Here is a 24,097-nt window from a genome sequence, read left to right on the forward strand (position 1 = left end):
TGCCATGAACATTTTATCGGATGGTCTATCTAATTTTTTGGTTTACGCTCGGAAACAAGTCTTCTAATATAAATCAACATACAACATTCTTTTTAATATGAAAACAATATCGTAATAATGTGAAAACAGCGTCTAATTGATGTGGAACCTCAGCGCACTTTCTTGGCTTTTGCTCTTCTCAAGATCATTAACACCTTCAATGTTTAATGTGGCATTAAAATACAGTTAGAACATGTCTGCATCGTTGTTGTCTACAGCTCATTCACTACAGTTAAATATAATACTGCACAGATTGAAAAAAGCAATAAACTAAAATCAGTGAAATAGAACGTCATGAAACAAATAAATGGGCAAATAAATCATTTAAAGGGAAATATAAACTTGCAATTTTGGACAAAATACCCATCTGGACATGGAAATAAGATCCACACAGGAAGTCAAATTTTGTTTCATTGCTGTAGATTGTAAAGTGCAATATTTGGTCTACAGCTTTGGCTACATGCAATACTAGCTATGATCTGGGCATATGTTTAATTATTTAATGTTCTAAAGAAATATAAACTTAAAGGGAAATATGGCTGATATCACCCTGAAGCATTTCTCTAGTGAGAATATATTTGTGCTTATAGCTTGTTCTTATACTGCACTATGTCTATGTAATATACATTTTATAATTACTTGTACTGGGTGTTTCCAAGTTTAGCTCTCTGACAGTTCAATATCTAATTTTCCAAAGGAATATATTAAGGTCTAATTAATATATCTAATCAGCTTATTGAATGCCAGAATCAACTTTTAAATATAATGATTGAGGATGAATAAGCAATAACACACAAACAGGCTTTCCAAAATGTCAATTAATACTGTGCGGCAGTGGAAAATATGCATTTATATGATGCAAAAGACCTCAGAAGCCTTTAAATTCAATTCTTATATGGCTGAAACAAAGTGCCTTCTTCATCATCACGTATGATATAAAGAACAAAAGTATATTTTGGGTTCATAATATCAGTTCTGTCATAATCAATTCAAAATATGAAAATTGTGTATTTTGAGCAACAACAGCAACAGTGTTAACAAGAAAGAAAATTAACACTGCTGTTTCAAACCATCAATCAAATAAAGCCCACAAAATAAAAGCTTAAAAATATCATTTTTCTACAATAACTTCTACCAGCACCTTTTACAGCGTGTAATAACCAGAAAATAACTTCAAAGCAGGTTCCTCACAAAACGCTTCACTTCACAAAAAGCAAAGGAATTGAGAGATGCAGACTGGCTGGTCCTTCTCTAGAAACAAGAGCAATAAATGATTCAGAAAGCTCTCTATGCTTCCACTTCTCCAGTGTCATTCTCAGTGGTAACAGCGTTATATAGATCATATTAACAGTTTTTCATGACGCTGAGAAGATACAAAGCCAGTGTGGTGTCCAAATCTGCTCCTTCAGTATATCACGGCAGGTCCCAGCTCCAAGGTGCACCTGTGACAAAAAAGACAGAAAATGTGCTCATTCAGCCTTCAAAATAATGTGTGTGTGTGTGTGTGTGTGTGTGTATGTGTGTGTGTGTGTGTATCACCCGATGCAATCATATTATTATATCATATTTATTCATACTATAAGGTTTTATTTAAATGCTTTTGGTGTGTTGAAGGGGAGAACAATTTCAATTGTGGCACCAAATAAGAGCGCTAAGATGCATGAAATGCAGGTTTGTGTCCTTTTCCAAGTAAGATAACCTTGGGCATTAATATGCTGCTTTAGCAGTCTTTTTGGAACCAGCCTGCAGGGATTCGCTCCCATTCAGCCACAAGCGCTTTAGAGAGGTCAGCCACTGATGTGACATTTTGGGAAATATGCTTATTCTACTCCCATATCTGTCCATTACATACAAGGCTAACGCGAGCCGCCAGTTAGCTTAGCTTATTAGCACTGGCTCTGTCTAAGGATAACAAAATCCACCTTCCAGCACACTAAATAACATATGTCCAGTTTAAAAACAATAATTCGCCGTTTATGGGGGTTTAAAATATGATATCTTTTGGACGGAACCAACTGATCCTAGTCAAGATATCCACTGGCACTCAACCGCCCGTAAAATGACGAATTGTTGTTTTTACACTTAGTTTATTGTATAGATTAAACAACAATATACAGTAACGTGGCAATTACTGAGCTTTAGAGGTGAAAAAAAAAGTGAGATTTAGTGGTTTTGCACATTCAGATGAATAAAAAGCTGCCAACTTGGGTAATGGAGTTTGTTGGTAGAATAAATATTAAAACCTAACCTGAACCACTCATCTCGTTACACCGAGCGTTGCCTAAATCCCCTCTTTTCTGAACACCCCTATTTGTTGGCATCCAATATCCAGCAGCAACCCATGCTTGAAAAGCGTTGCCTACCAGAAGGCAAACTGTGGTCTGGACTGATTTATATGCAGCTATTTCTTTCTGTATAGGTCACCACATAAGGTAAATTACAGCAAAAACTGCAAACAAGTTTATCCTGTTTAGATGAAGCTGCAAAGACAACCTGATTTGTCTGATCTCTCCTGCTGCCAAAATCTCTAACCTTGCAGGATGACATGTTGCCAAAATTCTGCCTTTTGACTTCTGTTTACAAGGTCAAATTTAGTTCTAACGGAGCAGTGTGGACCTAAATGAACGAGAGTAACAAGTGAGGTTTCTTTCTTTTCTATGGTTTATACTGAAGAAAACAAACTGTACAGTGGAGATGTAATGGGATCCTCAGTCTACGTCACAGGGAGGAGTGTCAGCAGCGGCAGGAGGAAGGTCAGGGAAAGGAGAAGTGGCCGGTTCGCCTGCGGGCTGGACATCGCCGCCGAAGGGACGGGACGCTTCCTCCTGGGCCCGTTGCAGAGCGGGGTGTTGCAGCAGGAGATGCAGACTGAGTTCAGCCTGCCAGTGCAGAACTGCTGGTAGCCAGAGGAGGCGATGAGGCAAGCCCCGGAGGAGGCGCAGGACTTCCGATAATGTATTCCTGCAAAACAAAACACAGAGAATTGTTTTTTCTGAATATTTAAGTCTGTCAAACAGAGAAAGTACAGTTATTGGACAGTCATCCAGGTTTGAGATGTTGGGCATCTGGCAAACATCAAACATCAGACCGTAAAGAATAATTAATTTTCCCCTGCTTTAATTAGACTGCTTAGATTGAAGATGTAACGTATACAAGCCTTGTGTTTTGCAATTGTGCAGCATTTTATTGCACTGTAGGGCTATGGAGCTATTGACTTCCTGTCTGCTCTTATTAACTGATGTTGGTCAGTGTGGTGTATATGTTACTACAATTTGTATGCTTGTATGAAGAAAAAAAAACTCATTCTGTAGTGCTATAACTTTTTATTGCACTCCAGAGCCACTGACTCCCTTATCAAGTGATGTTTCTCCATCTGGTATATATTGGTGTTATTTCTAATGTGTTTCTATGGTATGTTATAGCAGGTATTTTATCATTGATGTGGTGTTCTTATTGTGTTATTTGTCTTGTCTTTTCTGTTGTCTGCAAATGAAATTTCCCCTTACTGGACAAGAAAAAGTTTTGATTATATCAAATTCAGATAAATCTCTGTAGGCAGAATGTACCATTATCTGGGAATGCTTTTTATTGATGAAGGAGGAGAAACTGCACATTTTTCCTCTATGACAGTCTTTTTGTTTGTCGTATACAAGAGCACATGTGTTTCTACAGAAAGCATCAGCATCTGCTAGTGTCTGACTAGGCAAAGCATAAAATTAACATCTGTAGCGTTCAGTTCAATGTCTTACTCAAGGGCATCCCAAAGCTACTGCTGCAGGCAGGAAATCTGTAAATTTCCAGTTACAAGAAAGAGTGTCTAACCATCAATTGCCACCTGTCTGATATCCTTCACAACACATATGTAAAGTCAAGTTGTTTTTTTGTTTCAGAATTTGAGATAATTTGCTTAAATTGCCTGAATGTACATTTACCTTGGCCTTGCTGTAAGTTTTGGACACTCTAAAAACATCTAATTTGTGGCTCGAACATATGCAGTTACAATTAAACAATGTGTACTTGATTTCGGACAGGGGTAAGCTGGCTTCTCATTTCTAACTGGAAACCGTTCATTTTGCTGTCTGAAATAACAACTTTCCCTGGCAGGTTTTATCAGCTGTAGCTTGCTTGCTAATTAAGCTAATGTTAGTTCCATGAGTTGGTTAAAAAAGCTGTCTGGGGCTGACTTTTTAATGTTTCCAGCTGACTCGTTTGAAACAAGAATCTTGCAAAAAAGAGTATGTATGCACCGTATAGCATACATACTGTTATTTCATTCTGTTTGGCTGCTTCGCTTAGGCTACATTACTATTTTCAAACAGTATTTTCAATTTTAACACTTTTTTTTAAGAGAAAAAGCTTTTAGGATGAGGACTGACTGATGTGTTTGGCAAATAAAACTCAATCTTTGGTAATGCTGGCTCGGGCTGCTGGAGTGTAAACTTCCCCAGATCCAATAAAGAGAAGACAGAGCTGCTAATGTTAGCCTAAACTGTGTTAGCATATCCAGGACTGGCTTTCATGCAGTGGGTTAATACTACTGTACACAGTAGATGTGCTAGTTGTGAACGGGGCTTTTTTATTTAATGTAACCTGAAACCCCATAAATTAATGTAATCTAGTTAGTATGTTCCTTAGACTTGGAAGTAACACTCAGTGACTGTAGGTAGTAAGCTAGTTAGCTAGCTAGCTTATGTTAGAGCAGATAAACATCATGTTTAATCCATTCCTTTTACTTTTGACACCAGCCACAAAACTGTTTAGAAAACAGTCATGTCAGTGCCCTCCAGGCTGAACCATTTTATTTCCTGTAACTTAGTGCAAAATTAATCTAATGTTGAGTCAGTGGCAACTGAAGGAAAGTCTCTCCTCTTTGACGAATGAGCCGAATAAAGTGGTGTTGGAGCAGTACAACAACAATGCGACACCGAGATGCGTCATATAAAAGTGAGCGTGAACATAAAACAACGGAGGGCCTTAAATTTGTGTGTGTGTAGGTTTATAATGCATGGGTTTTACACTGCATGGAAAAACCGATGTGCTGCACAGTCTGATGCTCTGTCACACATCAATCAAAGCGACTCTCTCCGTCTTTGAAGCTGAGCAAAGGCACAAGATAACAGATAACAATGTCTATTACACTGAAAATCACAGGAGATTGTTTTGACGTACTCGGCCTCTTCTGCTGGGTCAGTAAGTCACACATATGAGGATTAAAAGGTGTTTTTGGAGGGAGGAAAAAGGGATAGTTGCATTTTCTGAATGCAACTATCTGAGAATTTTCTGTCTTATTTGTCATTTTAAGAGAAAATGCCAACAGGTGCAAACATTACAGCTGATTCAATTTGTTGATTATGTAGGCTGCGCTTTCATGACTTGAAATATAAAGCAAAACATCTTTTTAAAAGTGATATTTTTTGACCCGCTGTTTTCCAGACAGTCTTGTTTACGACAGCGTCTCAGCTCATCCCAGTTGAGACATCAGTATTTATGTTAATTGTCTGGGTGCTTGCGGGTGCTTAGTGACTTAATAATGTTGCCTACCCTCATCTGAATGGCAAAGAAATAAAACTTAATGCTCAGAGGTCTCGTAACTTCTGAGCGCTGTTCAGCTCCGTCTTTGGTTTCCAGACGGTCGCCTTTCTTCTACAGATAAATAGGAACTCTTGATTTCTACTTGGGTGCTTTTGGCTGACACAGCCTGTGCATTTCTTTCCTCAGTTATCAGTCTTCACTGATCTGTCCTGGATCCCATCAAGGAATATGAAAACCTCGAGAGCCCATGCCTCCACCAAGGATGCATAATCCTCCAAATTTGCACTTTAATATCTAAAATACCTAAATCTAGATCCATATTAGCACCAAAATACCTTCGACATGATTGACATGTCTCACAATGAAATCCGTTGAATATTTTTTTTATCCTTCTTCTTGGCAATGCTTGGTTAATCTGAGTTAGGCTCGTAGACTGCAAATCATCAGATTCTCCATGTTTATGACATTGGAAATGAAATGTTTATTATTAAAATGGAACATGCTCAGGCCCTTTCTTCGACTACTTGAAAACATGCATATTCATCTTTCATTCAACATTCTCTAATTATTTTTCTTTTTAAACGAAGACAGCCCACCCCCTCCTTTTTTATCTTGTCCTTCTTTAAAGTGGGTTTTTTTTGGTCTTACATTTACTTTATTTATTATGGCCGTACTATTGTGAATCTAAAAACTACGGGAAAGATTATCCTGTAAAGGTCCTTTCAACTGCACTTGTATGAAATGCTGCTATAGAAATAAACTTGAATTTGCTCATGTATCCAGATTTGTTCCATAAAAAAAATCACTTGTTCCTTGGCCCATGGCCTAACCGTCCACTAATTTCATTGAAATCAGTTTCTGAGCAGCTGGAACAGTGTTGTTTGGAATAAAGTGGGTAGCTAGCATGAGCAGTGAGAGCTAACATGGCCATCTGTACAGAATCACAGTAAACTGTCCCTTACCATCGGGTTTGACCAACACCTCCTTCTGGCACATGTCCTGTACATTGACGGTGCAGTTGACAATGTACTCCGGCGTGGAGCAGTCACTGTGCTTCATCTCCTCACACTGGTAGCACTGGATCTGAAGGGCATCTCCTGTACCATGCAGCAGGAAAAAGAGTGAAGAGCGAATAAGCGTATTTCCCAAAATGTCGAACTATTCTTTTGAGTGAAGTCTCGGTTATCGTTACATTAAAAAGCATTATGTTTAAAGATAGAATTTTATTTACAGCGGAGAACTTTGAGAACTGAATCTTCTGCACTAGTTCAGTGTCACCTATTTACTCATTTCTCTATGTTGTCCTGTCATGACAGACTACATTATTTTTGTCTTTTCTTGTGTAGGCCTACTGACATTTGTTCACAATATTCTCGTTCCACACATTCAATTCTGTACGTTCTTTTTCTTCTTTATGCTTTCCTGGAGTCAAGCAGCAGAGGCTTTTATAGATTTTGCTTTGTGCAAGTGCCTTTGATAGTGTTAGCTCCAAACAAGACTAATGGCCCTCCATGACAGTGCAAAGTCATCTTCTCTATCTTCTTCACAGTATTGTGACATTACACCCGCAAGCAGAAGGGCAGCGCCGAGGTTTTGTGACTTTACAAAGCACATAAGCAAGTCCTTTGCCAAGTCTAATCGTTGGTGTTTTTCAGCTGTTTTTATTGACTGTCTCATGAGTGTCAACAGAGAGGTTATGGATTCACACAGTGAGGTGAGAATAAGCTGTAAAGAAACAGAGAAAAACACATTAGCAAAGCGCACAGAGGTTCCTTTAAATTCCCTTTTAACTCATGGATTTTTATAGGCGATAAAGCTCCAGTAACAGGCAGTGAGAGATACTTGATGCACCAGTGCAGAGATGTGTATTTCCTATCCTGAAATAATAAAAATGTGAGTGTCTGACTGCTACCACGTCTTCTCTTAAAAATAATACGCAGCGCTTCAAGCAGCTTTTGCAAATTTCATCTGATGCTTTTAAAGCTGCCTGGATGAGTTTTTCTTATTGCTAAAACCTCATCATTAATCAGAGTGGCCATTATACTGTACGTTGGCCCTGCCAAAGGGGCAAAACATCTGCAGAAAGTAGAGTCAAAATTATGACATCTTAGTGCTTTTTAAATGACTGGAAATGATCTGTAGTCATTGCTTCATAGGTAATGGTGTCTGTCCATTTTATTGAACCTGAATGTTTTTCACAGAGAGCTGAGGATGAAAAGAGCTCACAAGTCAGTTAATCGGCACACAGGTTTGTTATATATGCCGCACCTGCCAGGTTCAATTAGTATTTTTTTAAAGATACTATCATTTTGGCAGCATCATACTGAGGCATTCAATGAAAAACTTCAAGTCCTGCAAATAAGCGTGCCCTTTCTTTCCTAAATATCCCACACAGACAATCTGTCCCCACTGACATATATTAGTGGTGTAATTATTCAAATGGCACCAAACATTAATCTCAACTCCGACAGCACCATCAAACACAACTGATAAAGGTCCACATAACATCACAACCCCAGCCTAATTACTTTAAACCAAACAAATGCCTGAAACCTCCATCCATCACCTGGATGGAGATTGTGATAACAAGGAACTTTCCTTATTTTTGGGAATATGTGTCATACTGGAGGGCAAATTCCAGCGCCAGAGCACAGCTTATCAGTTTAAGAAAATTGCTCAAAATCTATTTTAGAGGACGATAAGAAAAATATCCTTTACAGCTTCTGCATTCAGGTGTGGAACAACTGCAAAACCAATATCTTCTAATCACAGTCCCATTTACTATAATCTCTGTAGGCTCTACAAAACAAGAAAATAATATAATACAAATCAGACACAGGTGTAACAGCTCTGGGAACATCATCATATCTCCTCATATGAGCGCCAGCAAAATAGCACAAAAACGAAGCATCTTCACCTTCTTTGCCAACACTTACTGGCAAGAAGAAAACCCCTCATTCAAAGCAAACGCATCTACTAGAGAAATAGAAACAAACAGCTCGTGGGTATCAGATAATCACGGCTCCAAGCTTGTTAACGGCTTGAATCTGTGTCACTGCCTTTTTCCTCCTGTGCCAAAACAGCTCAGAGGAGTCCAGCACAGCGCGCAAAACCAGCACCAAAACGCAACATGATTGTTAATTACTATTTTTCCATGTTCCTTAAGTTTTTTCCCCCCAAAAGTATATAAAGTCAGCCAGTAAATGTTTGTTTTGCATCCCGAGATGAGCTGGTTTAAAACATCTGTACCTTGGATGCAATACAAATGATCAAATATTTTTCGTAATTTCCCCTCTGTTGCGCTCGATTGTAGATAGAAAGGAAGTATATCTTTGACACAAACCACAATATAAGCACTTGTTTTTGTTGCATACCAGCTGGGGACACGCGCTCCAAACTGTGCCCTCGCGCACTGACTGAAACGGGACCGCAGTCTCCAACTTGCACCTACCTGCGTCGAGAAGGACTCCAAATAAAGTCGCAAAAACGAGAAGAAGCATTCTCTCCCAAGTACCGCTCGGAGGGGAAACATCCGACACAATGAACTTGTTCAGACGGAGGCATGGAGGACGAACCGCCGCGGAGGAAGCCCAGACACGGATCCGCTCATCCTCTCGGCTGGCTGAGGTGAGAGCGAAAGCTCCGCTAAGTGAGAGTCTCTTCTCCAGCGCAACTGGAGACAAATCCAGAGCGCAGAAATCATAAAGCGCACCACGTGATGGCAGCTCGCAGTTGGCATTTTCATATCTGTCACTTTGTCTTCACGCACTGATGACAGAGGAAGCGCGATAACAGGTATCCTACATGTAGCGAGTTTACAGATATTTGGCATTTTCTAGTTTTATGATTGGCTACATTTGAAAGATATGTCTGTAATGTTACTGTGGGGAGAGGTAAGAAAAGTTCAGTGAATTTATATTAACATAAGACCACCTCTCATTTCAATGTCCTATTATATTAGAATGTTTCTTATAAAATGTAAATATTAGGCTGTGTGCAGTAGAGTGACCTTTATTATTATTTCTATAATTCTACAAAGACTTTGGTTTCATGGTATTTTTCATTTACAAATAATTCACTATAATACTTGATATACTTGTATACTTGTATAACCCTTTTTGTTACCTTTTATCAGCAGTTTTCATGTAGCCTACAGTAGTATTCTTTAAGAATATTTCAGTAGGATTTTGGGACTTACAGCCTATAATGACTTTGGCTGTAGGATTGTTTTATGGTATTTCTAACTATTTACGTCACATTGTTGTTGCAGTGATAATGTATTTATTTGGGTTTTCCATTTCATGACTCTTATATATTATTTCTATAACATTGCAACGATAGTCAACGCTGACTTTAGTGGCCTGTTTAACTCTTCTGTAGCCTGCTCCTTCCAGTGTTTCCATAATAGATTGGTGCGCATGTAAACTGTTTTATTGCTGTGGACTATTTTACCTGTAAAGGCAATTTCATTTTCCCCTTACGTCATCCTCTAACATCAAAGACACGTACCAAACCATAAACACGACTTTTAACATGATCTGATTCTGTTCGAATGTGTTTTGTGATCAATACAATATATTGAGCTTATTATGGAGAGGCAGACAGGGAGAGAAATCATCCCGGCGTGCATAAACTAATTTAGTTTATTTATACGCACATAATTACCCATCAAGGGACTAATGGTTATAAATCCCTCCGCAGCGGAGCGCAGTCTTGGAGCAAACTGTCGCCGGCTCTGAGCTTCACCTGCGGGTGACGGATTGTGAGTGGGAAGCGGTGATTACACGCGATGCCCTTGGGGTGAAAGATTTCGGGGGTTTCTCCAAACCTTTATTTCAACACTGAAAGAAAGAATGAATTACCTGGTGACGCACGCCTGCACGCACACGTTCGTGTGCGCGTGAGGATGCGTCGTGCCTCTCTCAACTCACACGACTAAAATATACACACACAGCTTGCAGCTCAGTTTGAAATAGGAAATAGTTTTTCGTATTTATTTAGGAAATAGTAACATAAAATATAGCATTAAAGTCTGGTGTAACAGACAAAATTGCACACAGTAATAACAATAATAATAATAATAACAATAACATTAATAATTACCAAAGTAACACTGCTGGTAACCATTTCTCTTTACAAAGGAACCAGGAACATTTAAGGAGAGAGGTGAAGCATGACAATCACACTACAGTCTGACAGTACAAAATGTGGGTATAAATACTGGACATCTAGAAAAATACACAAGTCCTCTTCAGACTCTCTTCATACAATATTAACAGTTTCATAGAAAAATTGAAACACACAGTCGGCTCTGTTGATTAGCACCAGCTGGTCAAATTCCAGATAGATTTGGCATAACTTCACCTAAAGTTCAAATACGTCTTTAAAATAAAGTGATAAAATATTTTAGTATTAGCTCTTATTGATCAAAATAAAGTTGTTGTTTTTTTAAAAACAAGAACCCCTAAAGAATTCCTTAAGCAAAGATACATGCCATTTTCAAACAGCAGACTTAAAACCTTGGTTGAATGATTGGCAAACAATTTACATCTTTTTTTTTCTCATTTGCATATATCAATCAGCAATGCCCATTCTGATATTAACTTATAGCAGTTTCTATATACAACATAATATACAACTATGAAAGGAAAACTGAGGTTTGGAAAGTTCAGGTATGCCACGCTACATGAGAGTATGTTTGGAGTTTTGCATCAGGAACTCAAAAAAAGAAAAGGTTAACTGAGTGTTATTTGTATTTGTCAACAATTTCCTGATGGCTGCATTATAATTCTTACAATCTACATTAGTCCAGTATGTTCCCTGAGCTACCAACAATGACACTGTGTGCGTTCAAGCTAAACAAGTTGGTCGTTTGCTGCACCTGTGTACCAGTCAGACACTGAAAAATCATCTTATTAGTTCATGTACCACGTGGAAACATAATATGCTTTGCTTCAGTTGACATCATTAGATAATCTGCTGCTAAAAATGAGTTTTGTTAGATGAATGGTGATCATTTTTCATAATTTTCGGTTTTGTTTGCTATTATCTGCATAACTGCTCAAAATAACACACAAAGACAATATTTGCAACAGGTTTTACCTTTAAAATCATTTAAAATGAACAGAAATGAAAGAAAATTTAAATCCTGTTGTGATATTGTACTTTTACATGACAAACATGAACCAGGGGTATTATTATTATGGTTTGGGTTGTGATTCCATATGGGCAATTTTTGGGCAACTTCAGTGGGCAACGTACTTAGCAGCAAACATAAAATGACGCCTTAGGTTTAAATTTAGTTTCCTAGCAAACAGGATTGCAATCAAAGCAAGAATTTTGGTGCAACTACACACCAATGTTGCCCATCAGCATTGCTCCCAGAAGACGCCCTACTGCTCAACGTCTGGAATAATCATTCACTTTACACTCCTTACAAACTTTGTACAGTAATTGTTACAGTGCAATGATAAGAAGTTCCCCAGCATGGGGAAAAGGATAACTAAAAATTGCAATGAGACAACGTTGTGTATTGCTGTCCAGTCCACCACACCCAGAGTCAAACTATTCAAAGTCCTGGTTTGGTGTTTGGGTTGAGGTATTGTCCTCGTGTCTCCAGCTCCACTAAGTGCTTTGTGTTGTATGTAGCAAGGACAGGGCTACACGTGTTGTGGCAGGGCTGTAGTCAGGACCACGTTAGTCCAGTCTGAGTCATTTCCAAGATTAGGTGAAAGTCGAGCTTGAAAAAAAGACCAGATCCAAAGGGGGTTGAGACCAAATCCAGAACAAACCAAAAAGTCCTATTGAGTATTTTTTTACTTGCAAATGCAAAAAATTAATGCTCAGAGGGGTTCTTAAGGTTCAACAGAGATGAAAATTTACCTGGAAATCCACTCCATGGGTCTACTGGACCCTTCAACATCCAAACAAAAGAAGAAGAGAATTTGAAAATGAAATGAAAAGTTGATTATGGCCACAAACTTGACATGTCCAAGATGTCAGAGGAGTGGTCTGAAAACTTGAGACTCGAGACATAGACTGGACTCTAGCACTAACAGCCCTGTCTTCTTACTCGTTGCCCCTACACGTCGTTGGAGCCCTGACTGGTGCAGGAGGAGAAGCTGTCGTACAGCGAGTCGCTGAGGGAGCCCACAGGATCTGCCCCAGGCTTGCTGGAGAAGCTGGAGGAGGAGGGCTCGTCCACCTTGCAGCAGTCCCCCCCGCTCTTCCCCGCGTCGGCGTGGCAGTCACCTCTGTGGCTGCCCAGGCCTGCTTCCGGATACAGGCTGCTGCTGCTGGAGCTGCTGTGATTCAACTTGTTCAGGGACTCCAAAGAGATGTCGAGAGTGCCCGGCTGGTTTGCACTGGAGGGCGTCTTCTCCATGGGAATCTCCTTCTGCAGAGGAAAAAAAGGAATACACATCAGCAGAGAGCACAAATATGTTCATTTATGGGAAAGAAGTATGATTTGCTGCATCTTGACTTATGATAAATGTATGCTGCACTGTAAATACTTCCCAGTCTTAAATTCATGCACGTGTAACTCCACACTTCTGTCGCTTTGAGAGATACGCAATGAATACCAAGCACAGAAGTAAGGCTGACATTGCACCATCATCTCGCTTGCAGTGTTGAGCTGCAAAGCAATAAGACTGATGCCGCTTGAGAGCATGACAGTGATCTATATTGAGATTTTTATCACGCTCAAGGACCAAATGTATGTCTTGGGTGTTGGCAGGCAGGCATGCATCTCTGGGCATCTGGGCTCACCCACTCTCCCTGTTATATTAACTGTGTTGTATGATTTTTTTCCAGCCTGTGGCAGTCTGCTTTATAAATTAGCATTGTCGGGAATATGTTACTCAGGGGAAATGTTAAAGCTGCTGTCTGTTAACGCTGCTTCAATTAGCAGCAGTAGTTTCATCGTGAATGCCCTAATGATTAGGGTGACTACATGAGGTTGGAGTCGTGACAGTTCAGAAGGTATTTGAATTGAAAAATGTTATCATTGTAGGTCTTATCACTAGACCGGATCGTGCCTTCACATCGGAGCCTGTTGGCCTCAAAGGTTCACGCCATTAGGCAACTCAGCAGCACTTAGACTCAACAACAAAAGTGCAGAAGCCTGCATTAATCAGCTGCTTCTTTGGTACTTTATGCTTAAATTCATTGTCACTTCGCCACATCATTGCTAATGACCTTCGAGTCAAATCCTGTCTACAGAGGAAAACAAAACAACACATGAAGCTAAAAATAGTCAGTTGTTGTTTATGATGCACCAACTATTTGAGTATTCTACGTGATCTCTACTGTATGTCTCAAAGGCACTTTGGGGAGCTAGTTACTGTAGCAATAAGCATCAAAATCCCTCCTCAGAGACTGTAAAAAATTCTCTGGGTAGCTGCATTTTCCAATTCCAGCCTGGGAGAGCACTTATCTACATAGGTATTTTTGCAGGAGTAAGTACACAGAGGAATAGCTGGAGGGTCCAGGCAACCTCTAGGGATGCTCCAAACATGGACCATTTAGCATTTTGCTGCAAGGTGTATCACCCCTCAGACCTAAACCAAGAACTACTCCACACAAGAAGCATGAACACATAAACATGGCTGCATCAGTAATACAGTATAGAGTGCTGTTAAAGTGGTAAAAACGTCTACATGTTGGTAATGGAACCTGCAGGCTTTCTTTGATCTCACAAGTTGCCAAGTTCGTTAGTCACCAAACTCATGACTGAAATGCTAATGTGCCAGAAGACCAAAGAACAAATGCAATATTTAGGAGAAGGATCTGCACATTTGGGTCCATGCAAGCCAAATACTGTAGGCATATTTCTAAGTAATTCTAAAGTAATCGTGTAAATGCTGCAGTACAAAAATCTTATCATCTGCATAATTTCTTACTGTGAGGACCACACACAGAATTCTTTGTAAAGTTTCTTTTAATTTGAAGACATCATCTGCACACTATCTCAGTGAAATCAAGTTAACATAGCTTGCATTTGTCATCACATTTATCTTACTTATCTACAACTTTGTTTTGTATTTGTTTGCAAGATAAGAATTTTGATAGCTCTACATTATTTTTCTTGTCCATAATAATGGAAATTCATTTTTAATGCACTTGCATTCAGAAATGAAAAAAGTCCACCCTTGTATATGCAATATAATAGTCTTGTTTTTCTCCAGAAATTGTGCTGTGTTCCCTAACCTGCTACTTACATTTTCCATAATACTTTCTGACAAGTTCTGTAAAGGCAGCATGGAGTTTTTGTATTCAGCTATATGTTAAGCTGCATGTGTAGGGGGAGAGAGTAAAAACAATAGTGATTGTTGTTCACAGTGCTGTTCCTCATGGGCCTGAAGCCTTGTTGGTTTCCTCTCCTACAGCTAGTTAATTGCATTCACCTGCCAAGCCAGGTGTAAACTATTCTGTGATAAGGGGGCTGCAACGAAACCAGCAGGACTCAGAGCCCAGAGAGCCAAGTATGAGAACTATTGGTACTGTACAATAAGAGCAAGAAAACAGTGTCTTAAGTCTATGTAAACTACCATCAAAATGAGAAGTGATTTATATAAATCTGTGTGTAAGTATAAAAGAAAAATGCTAGTTTGCATTATTTACATTCTCTTTGAAACTTCAGAGGTTGAACTCAAAAGCTAACCATAAAAAATACCTAATCATCTCATACTGTGATGCCGTATTTACAGAATCAACCTTCCACCCTAAAATCCCACCGAACCCCATTAATGTACACCAATGTGACCTTTCACAGCAGGCACAATCACATTAAATTTCTAAAGAAGACAGAATCAAAAAGTTAAAGGGAAATGTGCCCAAAGGTGACAGCTGACTCACAAATTATATAAAATGTTGAGTAGGTTTTTGCAGGTACAGAGGTTGAGCCCAAATTAAGCACAGGTGTTGAATGCAGATTAGACTTTTACGTAAACACCCACACACTGCTGTTCATAACACCACTATTATTGTCAGCCATGAAAATTGTCATTTTATGGCCTCGGGAAACGAAAGAGTGCATGACGTGATGGGGATCAGTGATTAGCAGAGCTGCGTGTCAGTGAAGAACAGTCTTCAGGTCCTGACTCTCTCAGCCCCCCCCCCATATCTCGTTTTGTTCAGAAACAAGAAGAAAGAAAGGGGATGGCTGTCTTATCACTGATTGGATTTGATTTTGGAGGAACACAATTACCAGCAGATCGAACCTTCCCGGTGCAGGTCTCTGTACCACCTGCAGGTTCAGCCAAAATGATGGCTGCACACATAACTGAGGCTGCAGGCAGACGTTTCAGTGAGAGCTTCTCACTTGAAAACACGAGGGGCCAAATCGGCAATTGGTTCTGCATCACATGTCAGTAATGGGATGTCTAAACTTGAATTCAGTAGACCTGCTCACTACAAAAGCTTTTTGAAAGGATCTTTTATTGTGACTTCAGTAAGACATATTTTCTTCTTTTCCCCTGCTGTTTTGTATTTTTCTCTTTACCTTGATGTTTTTGACTTGTACAGATGGTAAATATTGCAAAATTTGAATTAAATCAAATTCCATTTTCGATCCTATTTATGATCTGCAATTTTTTCTGCCATTCATTGCATTTACATTCAGTAATTAACTCTATTTTTAGTAGTTTTTACTGATAGTGGCGGAGTCCGCTGTTCCCACGCTGGATTCAGATTGCCTACCTAAACACGGGAAAATTATACATGCATGTAATCCACCACGAGTTTGTCTAATTGATATTAGCCTCACTGTTTAATGTCCGCTGTGTTTACACTGTGTTAGAGCTGTATTAAGCTACTGCTAAACAGAACATTTCCTACTGCTGCTACTTCACATTAAAAGCATTCAACCAGCGAAACCCAGGTGGCTTTTATTGAGGAGCAGCCACAGGAAACGCAATGTATTAGTCACTGAGGTTAGTGCTGACCATGATTGGGTATCAAAAATGCATCTACTAAACAAAACATAGTCATTATGGTCAGCGGATCAGTTTTAATTTTTGCAAGATAGTAATGGAATAAGAAGCAAGAAGAGTGAGCTGTTAGATGAAGAGCTGCAGGTGACAGGCTGCACATCTCCAAACCCTCAGCAAGATAACCAACTTTATGCGTCCTGCTGTTGTGTGGAAAACTTCTCATTTCTGAGCATGAATTCAGATTGCAGTTGTAATTAATTTTGACTGACTTCTTTATTAAAACATAGTGAGTTTGTTTGGCTGCACTGTAAACAGATATTCCAGTCACTCTTTTGTTGTATTTCTGACAAAGTAACTGCCCAACAAGTGTTTGCTAGAATATATAAAACCACAATTGCTGTTACCACAGTAACCACAGATGGTGCCAAATCAACCAGGACTGAAATCTTAAGGAATACAACTTCAACATGGATAATGCTTATTATTTGTTCATCCTCAAAAAGAATGTGGTCAGCCCACTCTTGGCAGTTAATGAAATTAAACTATTCATGTAAAATTTCAATATATGTGTATGCAGATTACATTGTGTTCTATGACCAGTGAATTCCCATTGTGATGATAGCAAGATGCTTGGTGTCTACTGGAGGCAACACATCTAAAGTTTTATTTGGCTACTATCAAGTTAGGAGGAAGGAAGGTAATTGGAAAACTCACATTGCTGATTTTCTTGCTAGAATTTTGACATAAAGTTATACAATCTGAATCTCAATTGCAGTACAGGTCATTCACATTGTGTCCATGATATTGTGTAAACTAAGACTGATTCTGAATTTACTTTACAATGAGTGAAGACGAAAAAACTAACAAAATAAAGATGTTTATTGTCTCCGAATATGTGCCGTCTTCGCCATTGTCATTGTGCGAATAATTGGATCGCAGACATCCTTTTTCTAGGTCTATTCCTTCTGACTCCTGTATGTATATGCTATCAGTCTGACAGCAACTCAAGGAGAGCACATATTCCTACTGTTGATATTTATTTGTACACTGATATAGTTTGGGTTATCCAGCGGCCCTATTTCAAATTACATGCCAACTTAAATGTTTCCTTTCCCTCGCTATGTAATCATTGCTCACGGTAACAAGCTGTTCCATGCGCAGGGAGATGCTGTGCATGCTGATTTGTTGTACACTGGTTTTGGACTCGGGTCACATAAACCCCAGGAATTCCTCTGACTTCACAGATGCTACGCCTTGGCACAAGTTCTAATGTTATTTTCCTGCAGCAATTTCTTCCTCCTTCGTACAGACAAAGAATGGAAATAGGTAAAAGAAAAGAGTGAGTAAGCAGGAAAGGAATGAAAAAATGAGAAAAGTTAGTTTGGGAAGGGAATTCAAGGGAAAAACATACAAATGGAAAGACAGAGGAAAACTGTTTAGAAGAAAAGCGGGAGAAGTCAACTGAGAAGAACAGACGGGACGAGAGAGTTGTCCAGGAGAGACAGAAATAGAAAGAGAGGCAAAACTGGAAGGAAGACGAGGAAAGACACGTGGGAGAAAGAGAGACTTGGAGAAAGGAGAGGATAGAAAGAGAAGGTGGCGGGGGCCGCCGTTAGCAGGGCTGTCAGGTGCTGTCAGGATGATGAATGGGAGGCTAGTGCGGGCTGTGAGGGCTCTGATGGGAGCCGCTGAGCTTTACATCACTCTCCTGAGTGTTTGTGAAAGGTTATTAAAGGCGCTTAAATCACCGGGCTCTGACACAGGCCCGCTACCAGCCACCAAACTTCCCCAAACTGCCGCCAATGACAACGTCTCCCGAGTCGAAAGATCCCGAGCCACGACAAAAGAAAAGCGGCCGCACAGGTACAGACGTGCACCGAGAGGGTCAGGAGGTGACGACACTGCAGATGGATTGTCTTTTTCAAAAGAATAATGTAGGGTAAATGGGTTCAACAGCAGTCATCCATCATTATGGCTGGTTCACAGCTTAGGAATAAGGTTATCGTCAAATCAACTTTGGCTTAGAATGAAAGCATAACACCTGTTTCCAACATAAAAAAATCTTTCTTGTTTTAAGATACAGACACTCATCTCTAAGACATTCTTGTAAGTAAGACTTTCCTTTGGAGATAGGTTGAAATATTCTTACTGCATGTTAAGAAAAGAAGGTTTTAGGACTTGATGATGATTTTTGCAGTGATTAATGTACACACTATCGCATTCCTACAGTATGAAAAAAGCTACAGCAAGTGTCCAGTTTAGGGGTTCAGTATCTTGTATTATTTTGATGGAAGAGGCATTTAGATGCATGGGGGCGGGTTGTGTCCACATACTTTTGGACATATGTTTTATATACATTAAATACTTGGATTTTTTTACTGATGCATTACCATATAAGCAACATTTTGTTGGAGCACAGTGTTGGAGCTGGTCAAGTTGGGGCTACTTTCAACCACTTTATATATTGTTTTGTAGTTTAATCTAAACAATGCACCATGTCTTTAAACTAATCATACATTTTTAATGTATAATCTTACTCTGCAAAGTAACAATACCTGTGAAGTGAATGAAAAACATGTACAAGAGTGCTCAAGTAAAGTATAAATACCTCAAAACTCTTCTTAAGTACAGTGCTTGAGTAAGTGTACTGCTTGCCCGGGCAAGACATGATGCCAGGTTGTTTTGGGAGTTCAACTCTTGACCTCTTATTTTTGGTTTAGTCCCTGTAAGGACTACAGGCTACCCCACTACCCTCAGTAATGTAGCCTACCGCATCCAATTAAATGACAGACAGGTTTGAGGATGAGACAAACAGAGCTTCGTTGGTTGTGTGTTGTCTCTTGCATGTCAGCGAATGGAGTTGTGCTTGCAGCCTGGTTGCACAGCACCACATCGAACGTCCTGTTTCGACGTGCTGCCTCTCCTCTGGGAGAGGCACTCGGATCAGAATGGAAAATCTCTCACACACTTCTCGCTTCCAGTTGAAGTGCTCAACTTTGCTTTGTTTAACTTAGACTTTGCGTTATACAATAATATGATACGTCATTGAAATTCTCTTTCTGCTTGGGGAGTTCAGATGGTAGAGTTCGCTACCGAAAACTACCCTTAGAGCTTAGAGGGATTCAGTCTTGCTCAAGTGTTGCTCAAAGACACTAGCAGTGGTGTATACTTGCTGAATCACTCTGGTCTTTCTACTGCCAAACATCCAGCCAGATTTGTCATTTTCTTGTAGATAATGAAAGACAATGGTGAAACACAAGCATTTTATCACATGCAGTGTGGGTCAGAAGGAGGCACCCCTTGCTACAGTCCTACAAAACAAAATTTTAATATATAATGGGGCTAATGAAAGTTGAAGCAGTAAGCATATTCCACCTTCCACCTAGCAATTCTGCATAATTCTTATAATTCATGGGTGTAAATGCTTTGTAAATAGTCTGTATCTGATCCCGGTGTTGAGTTCCAGAAAGACACCAAAGGTCAAGAATAAAAAACACACAGAATAAATTCAGATTTCTTTTTTCCCCTCTCATACACAATTGTTTTTTAAGCTTGTGTTGAGTCAGATCCTTTTTTTCAAAATATGGATTTTTGTGTCAGGGTGGGTGTTGGGGTGGCAGCAGTGTAAGAGAGGAGAGTTTAGCTGTCTCATAGAGCTGGGCCATGCAGGCTGGCGGCCATTTCATGGTCTCTGATCCTCATTTGTCATTCCGCTGTGTTAAATACTAGTAGGCAAATACCCGCTGACACAAGACGGCGAGGCGATCGAAAGCAATTAGGTGGCTTTTTCTATGAAAATCTGCAAACAATTCCAACGGTAAGAAAAAAACTTGGGAGTTTAGCAAATTCGTTCATGCCTCGAGAAGTATTTCAAAGGTAAAGTTGACACTGCAACTCAACAGGACCTGCTCTGACCATCTGAAAAGTCTCCTTGCCGAAGTCTATGACATACAGGAATGGTTAAAAATTCAATTTATTCATCTTCGTGCCTCTGCTGCGAGGGGAAAAAAAATGCAAAACCTGTCACAGTGTGTGTCGCTATCTTGAGAAGAGTTTCATTGAGGGCAGGTGCTATTTTTCTGACTCTCTCAACACCTCACACACATTCCCTTCATACTGTATAAAGTTGCATACATCTACACCTGGAAGCTGCCTGGCTTTGTATCACTTTAAACTGCCTTCATTGGGCTCCGTGAAATGAGGAAATTGATTTATTCTAGAACAATCAACATGGATCACAGAGCATTATCTCCTTCAAATTGTATATTGAGGCAAAAATTATCAATAAGAGTCAGTCTAACCTTTACGAACCTACACTGTAACATCAATTAGCTGCAAATGTTAAATATCTGAATATGTGTTCAAAAAAGTGAGTAAAGCAAGAAATGTCACTGTCTGTGCAGCTTCCTGGATATTTGAAGAGGGTATAATAACCAATAAAATGAATAACCAATAAAACGCTCGATATGAATCAGCAGCATATCTGTAAAGCATCAGCTGTGAACACTGAGCTGTTTTAATACTCACACTGAGCCTGTCTCCTGCTTTGTCATCAAGGGATGATTCTTTGTGCAACAAGTTGTACTGGGAAATCCTCCTGCTGTCCTTCTCCAGATGTGAAAATACATCGTGTTGGTAGTAGTCCATGATTGACAAGGATTTCTCCACACTGCTTCTCTTCAGAGTCTCCTCATTCTGGTCAGCTGTGGATGGAGGAATTTGTTATAATAGAAAATAAGGGGGGAAACAGGACAGAAAGGAAGAAAGGATCTCAATAATATCTGCAGCTGTTTTGTTTATAGGTGACTGAAAATGAGCGAAGGAACATTTATAAATCATTTAGTGACTAAAATGTTCAACCAGACCTGAGTCACTCTGCTTAGCTCTGTTGATCAGGGTCCTCTGTGGTGAGCCCAAAGTGCTTCCGGTTCCTTCGGGTTCAGTCTCGGTGTCGCTGCTGCTCCCCGAGTATGTGCACACTTGCAGGGCTCTTTCCTGTTAAAAAAGCCATTTAAAATATAGACATGAAGCATTTTCAAAACTGTATGTTGTCATTGGTGCAGAGAATAAAGAATGAAAGAACAAAAAAAATCAAACAACAAAAATCTTTATCTTTTTGTGCCGGATTCTTTGGGACTGTGTTTTTTCCCCATCCAGTTGTTGGCAAATAACAGTGTTCTGGGAAGAATAACTTAACTTTTGCAAGGCAGAACTACAGTATATTTAAGTCTCAAAATATTCACATTTTGTTTCAGACCTCAGTTATTTAGAGTTAGATGTAGATTTCTTAATCAATTGACTTAGAGTCTTACAGGACATTTCCACCAATGGCTTGATAAAAACTTGAATGTAATATGTGAATACGTGAATATTTTAATGCTAATGTATCTGTAACTTTAAAAAATGAAAATCTGTTATGCTCCGCAATCTGCTCACCCTGGATAAGGGACCATATACATACTTACTAACTGTGAAATTGTGTAAAATTTGAGGCAATCGGTATTTCTTGATTTCTTACATTTTTCAAGACCCGGAAATATGTCAATGTGCATATTGTAATGTAAATGACTTACACCGGGCATATCATGGTCCTTGGTTTTCATCTTCCTCTCTGTTTCTTTCTCTTTGTCTTCTGTGGAGATGTTGCTACGTGCGGCACCAAGACTCAACCTCTTTGTCCTAATTGCATCTATAAATCACAAGAAACAAAAGGGAAATGAGTCATGAGTTGGGCAGTAAATAACAGAAACACAACTGTCTGTGTATTTGCCACATGACCACCTAATGTAATGCACATAGACAGCGGGAAGAGGAAAACATCATTTAAATCGTTCTAAAGTGACAATCTTTCCTTCAGCAGACAGACTGATTAAACACAGGATGAGCACATCTCAAACATCCATTCAACCGAAACCCATCTAACAATCTACACATCCATTTTTCTGCCTATATGAATGGAGCTGCACAATATCCAAGCTATCAAACATTAATGGTGTCCACCCTGCGAGTGTTCCCAGCCATGACTCCTGGCAGCCCAGATATAACAGCTTTCATCTGTCAGCCCCGAATGACGGTGTAATACTTTATTATCACTCTGCCTACTGCTGTCTCGGACAGACGCCAATTTAATTGTCTCTTTTAATATTCAGCCGCATTACAATAACAGGCCGCTTTTGGCCAATGCTCCGTCTCCATCTGAAGATCATAAAAGTCCCTTCACCTTCTTCCTCTCGCCTGTTAGGAAGCAAACAATGTGACACACGGCACTCCTTTTCTGGCATCCTTAAGCTTTGTGATCCTACGTGATGATGATAGAAAGGATAGAGGGGTAAAACATATGATAACGATGAACAGAATATGTTTCTAATCAACGTGTTCCGTGGGGAAGATTCAACAGGAGCCGCTCTCTATGCGCTGCCAGTTGTGAGTCAAATTGCTGCCTCTGCAGTGCCACCGCAGCACTGAGGTGAAATAGATGCAGTCTAATGTCCTGTAAGCATAAATCCCCGGGTGTGATCACTCATCCCTGTGTGTTATTGTAGCTTTAATCAGCCATCTGATTGCATCCTTCCCACCACCTTTCTGTTGTGAACACAGAGGCAGACGGCGCTTTATGATCTATGGCTGTGTTGACATGCTTATCTAATTGCATTTGTTAGTTTTCCTGAGGGCAAGGGAGTGCATGCGTTTCTATAAGGACACAGAGTCCTTTGTCATCTCAGCTGAGTATCAGATGTCAGTGTTGATGCATTAGCTTTAGAATTAGCTGATCAAACAAGGTTCTTCTTTTAATCAGAGTCTAATAAACCGAACAACTTCCTCTTGTCTGCTTGTCTGGAGCCCTTGAGTGCTCTAGAGGAAAATGTGTTAACATAAAGTACAGTGACACTCAATATTTCACTTACATTCTGAAAGGTAAAACAAGCTGTCTAAGGCTTTCAAGGCTTGGCACTTTGCCATCTAGCATGGTAATAGTAGCTTTTACAGACATGCATTTCAATTTATTTTCCTCTTTGGCCTTGATTGAGAAAACCAAGTAGAAAACAAAGGCATTGTTTATCTTTGTCATATGGTGCCATGTGGTTCGAGTTAGTAAAATAAACTAGCGGTACAGGGCAGACAGGACAAAGCACTGATGACTATCAGGATTTCCCACCACCAGTTAATAGCACGTTTGAGTCACAGAGCTAAGCATTGATTTTTCTGAAAGATAAATCCCAATCAAAGATGGTTACTGGAAATGACATATCTATATTTTCCGCCCTCTTGCAATGTTTTGCGTTCTCTCAATAAATTTTGGCTATATCAGCTCATTGAATTTTACTTTGAAGTATGCTGATAGACTGCTCGATAGGCATGCATGGTCATGTAATTAGTGAAAGTAAACGTAAACGAATTCTTAGATTAAGAGGTTTCTTCCGAAGAAAGCAGTACGGTAATCTGCAGGATGCTGTCGGTTTCATTCGTGAACAGTTACTGTGCTGCACTGTACTGTACCCCAGAGGGGTTTCACTGAGGAAAAGGAGACATCTCCAGAGGGAGAATTACAGATGTTCAGTTGAATCCACCTCATAAAGCTAATGTGCTGTATT

At 39.6% G+C, this 24,097-nt stretch overlaps 2 protein-coding genes across 11 annotated transcripts in view; both read right to left on the reverse strand.

Moving 5' to 3' along the window:
- Positions 1–9,311, reverse strand: LOC122872420 (ly6/PLAUR domain-containing protein 1-like). The gene is made up of 4 exons (XM_044188631.1): positions 9,023–9,311; positions 6,534–6,668; positions 2,727–3,000; positions 1–1,481 (listed from the first exon to the last, which is right to left on the reverse strand). Exons 1-3 carry the CDS (start codon positions 9,069–9,071, stop codon positions 2,753–2,755), a joined length of 432 nt encoding a protein of 143 aa, XP_044044566.1. The 5' UTR covers positions 9,072–9,311; the 3' UTR covers positions 1–1,481; positions 2,727–2,752.
- Positions 9,312–10,533: 1,222 nt separating this feature from the next.
- LOC122872414 (nck-associated protein 5-like) overlaps positions 10,534–24,097 on the reverse strand; it is a 145,736-nt gene continuing 132,172 nt past the window's right edge. For all 10 annotated transcript variants that reach the window (XM_044188616.1, XM_044188617.1, XM_044188615.1 and 7 more), the window contains 4 exons: positions 22,079–22,194; positions 21,371–21,500; positions 21,033–21,208; positions 10,534–12,967 (listed from right to left, as the gene is read on the reverse strand). In XM_044188616.1, coding sequence (XP_044044551.1) covers positions 12,653–12,967; positions 21,033–21,208; positions 21,371–21,500; positions 22,079–22,194 — 737 coding nt within the window. In that variant the 3' untranslated portion in view covers positions 10,534–12,652. The remainder of the gene's footprint in view (positions 12,968–21,032; positions 21,209–21,370; positions 21,501–22,078; positions 22,195–24,097) is intronic.

The sequence above is a fragment of the Siniperca chuatsi genome, linkage group LG24 (genome assembly GCF_020085105.1).
Source record: "Siniperca chuatsi isolate FFG_IHB_CAS linkage group LG24, ASM2008510v1, whole genome shotgun sequence".
Taxonomy (NCBI): domain Eukaryota; kingdom Metazoa; phylum Chordata; class Actinopteri; order Centrarchiformes; family Sinipercidae; genus Siniperca; species Siniperca chuatsi.

What these genes read in the sequence shown, in the direction of transcription:
- LOC122872420 (XM_044188631.1), bottom strand. Translation starts at nt 9,071, where the DNA reads ATGCTTCTTCTCGTTTTTGCGACTTTATTTGGAGTCCTTCTCGACGCA. An exon ending in TGGAGTCCTTCTCGACGCAG is followed by an intron (nt 6,669 to 9,022) that starts GTAGGTGCAAGT and finishes TGCATGGTACAG; the next exon opens with GAGATGCCCTTCAGATCCAG. An exon ending in GGTGTTGGTCAAACCCGATG is followed by an intron (nt 3,001 to 6,533) that starts GTAAGGGACAGT and finishes TTTGTTTTGCAG; the next exon opens with GAATACATTATCGGAAGTCC.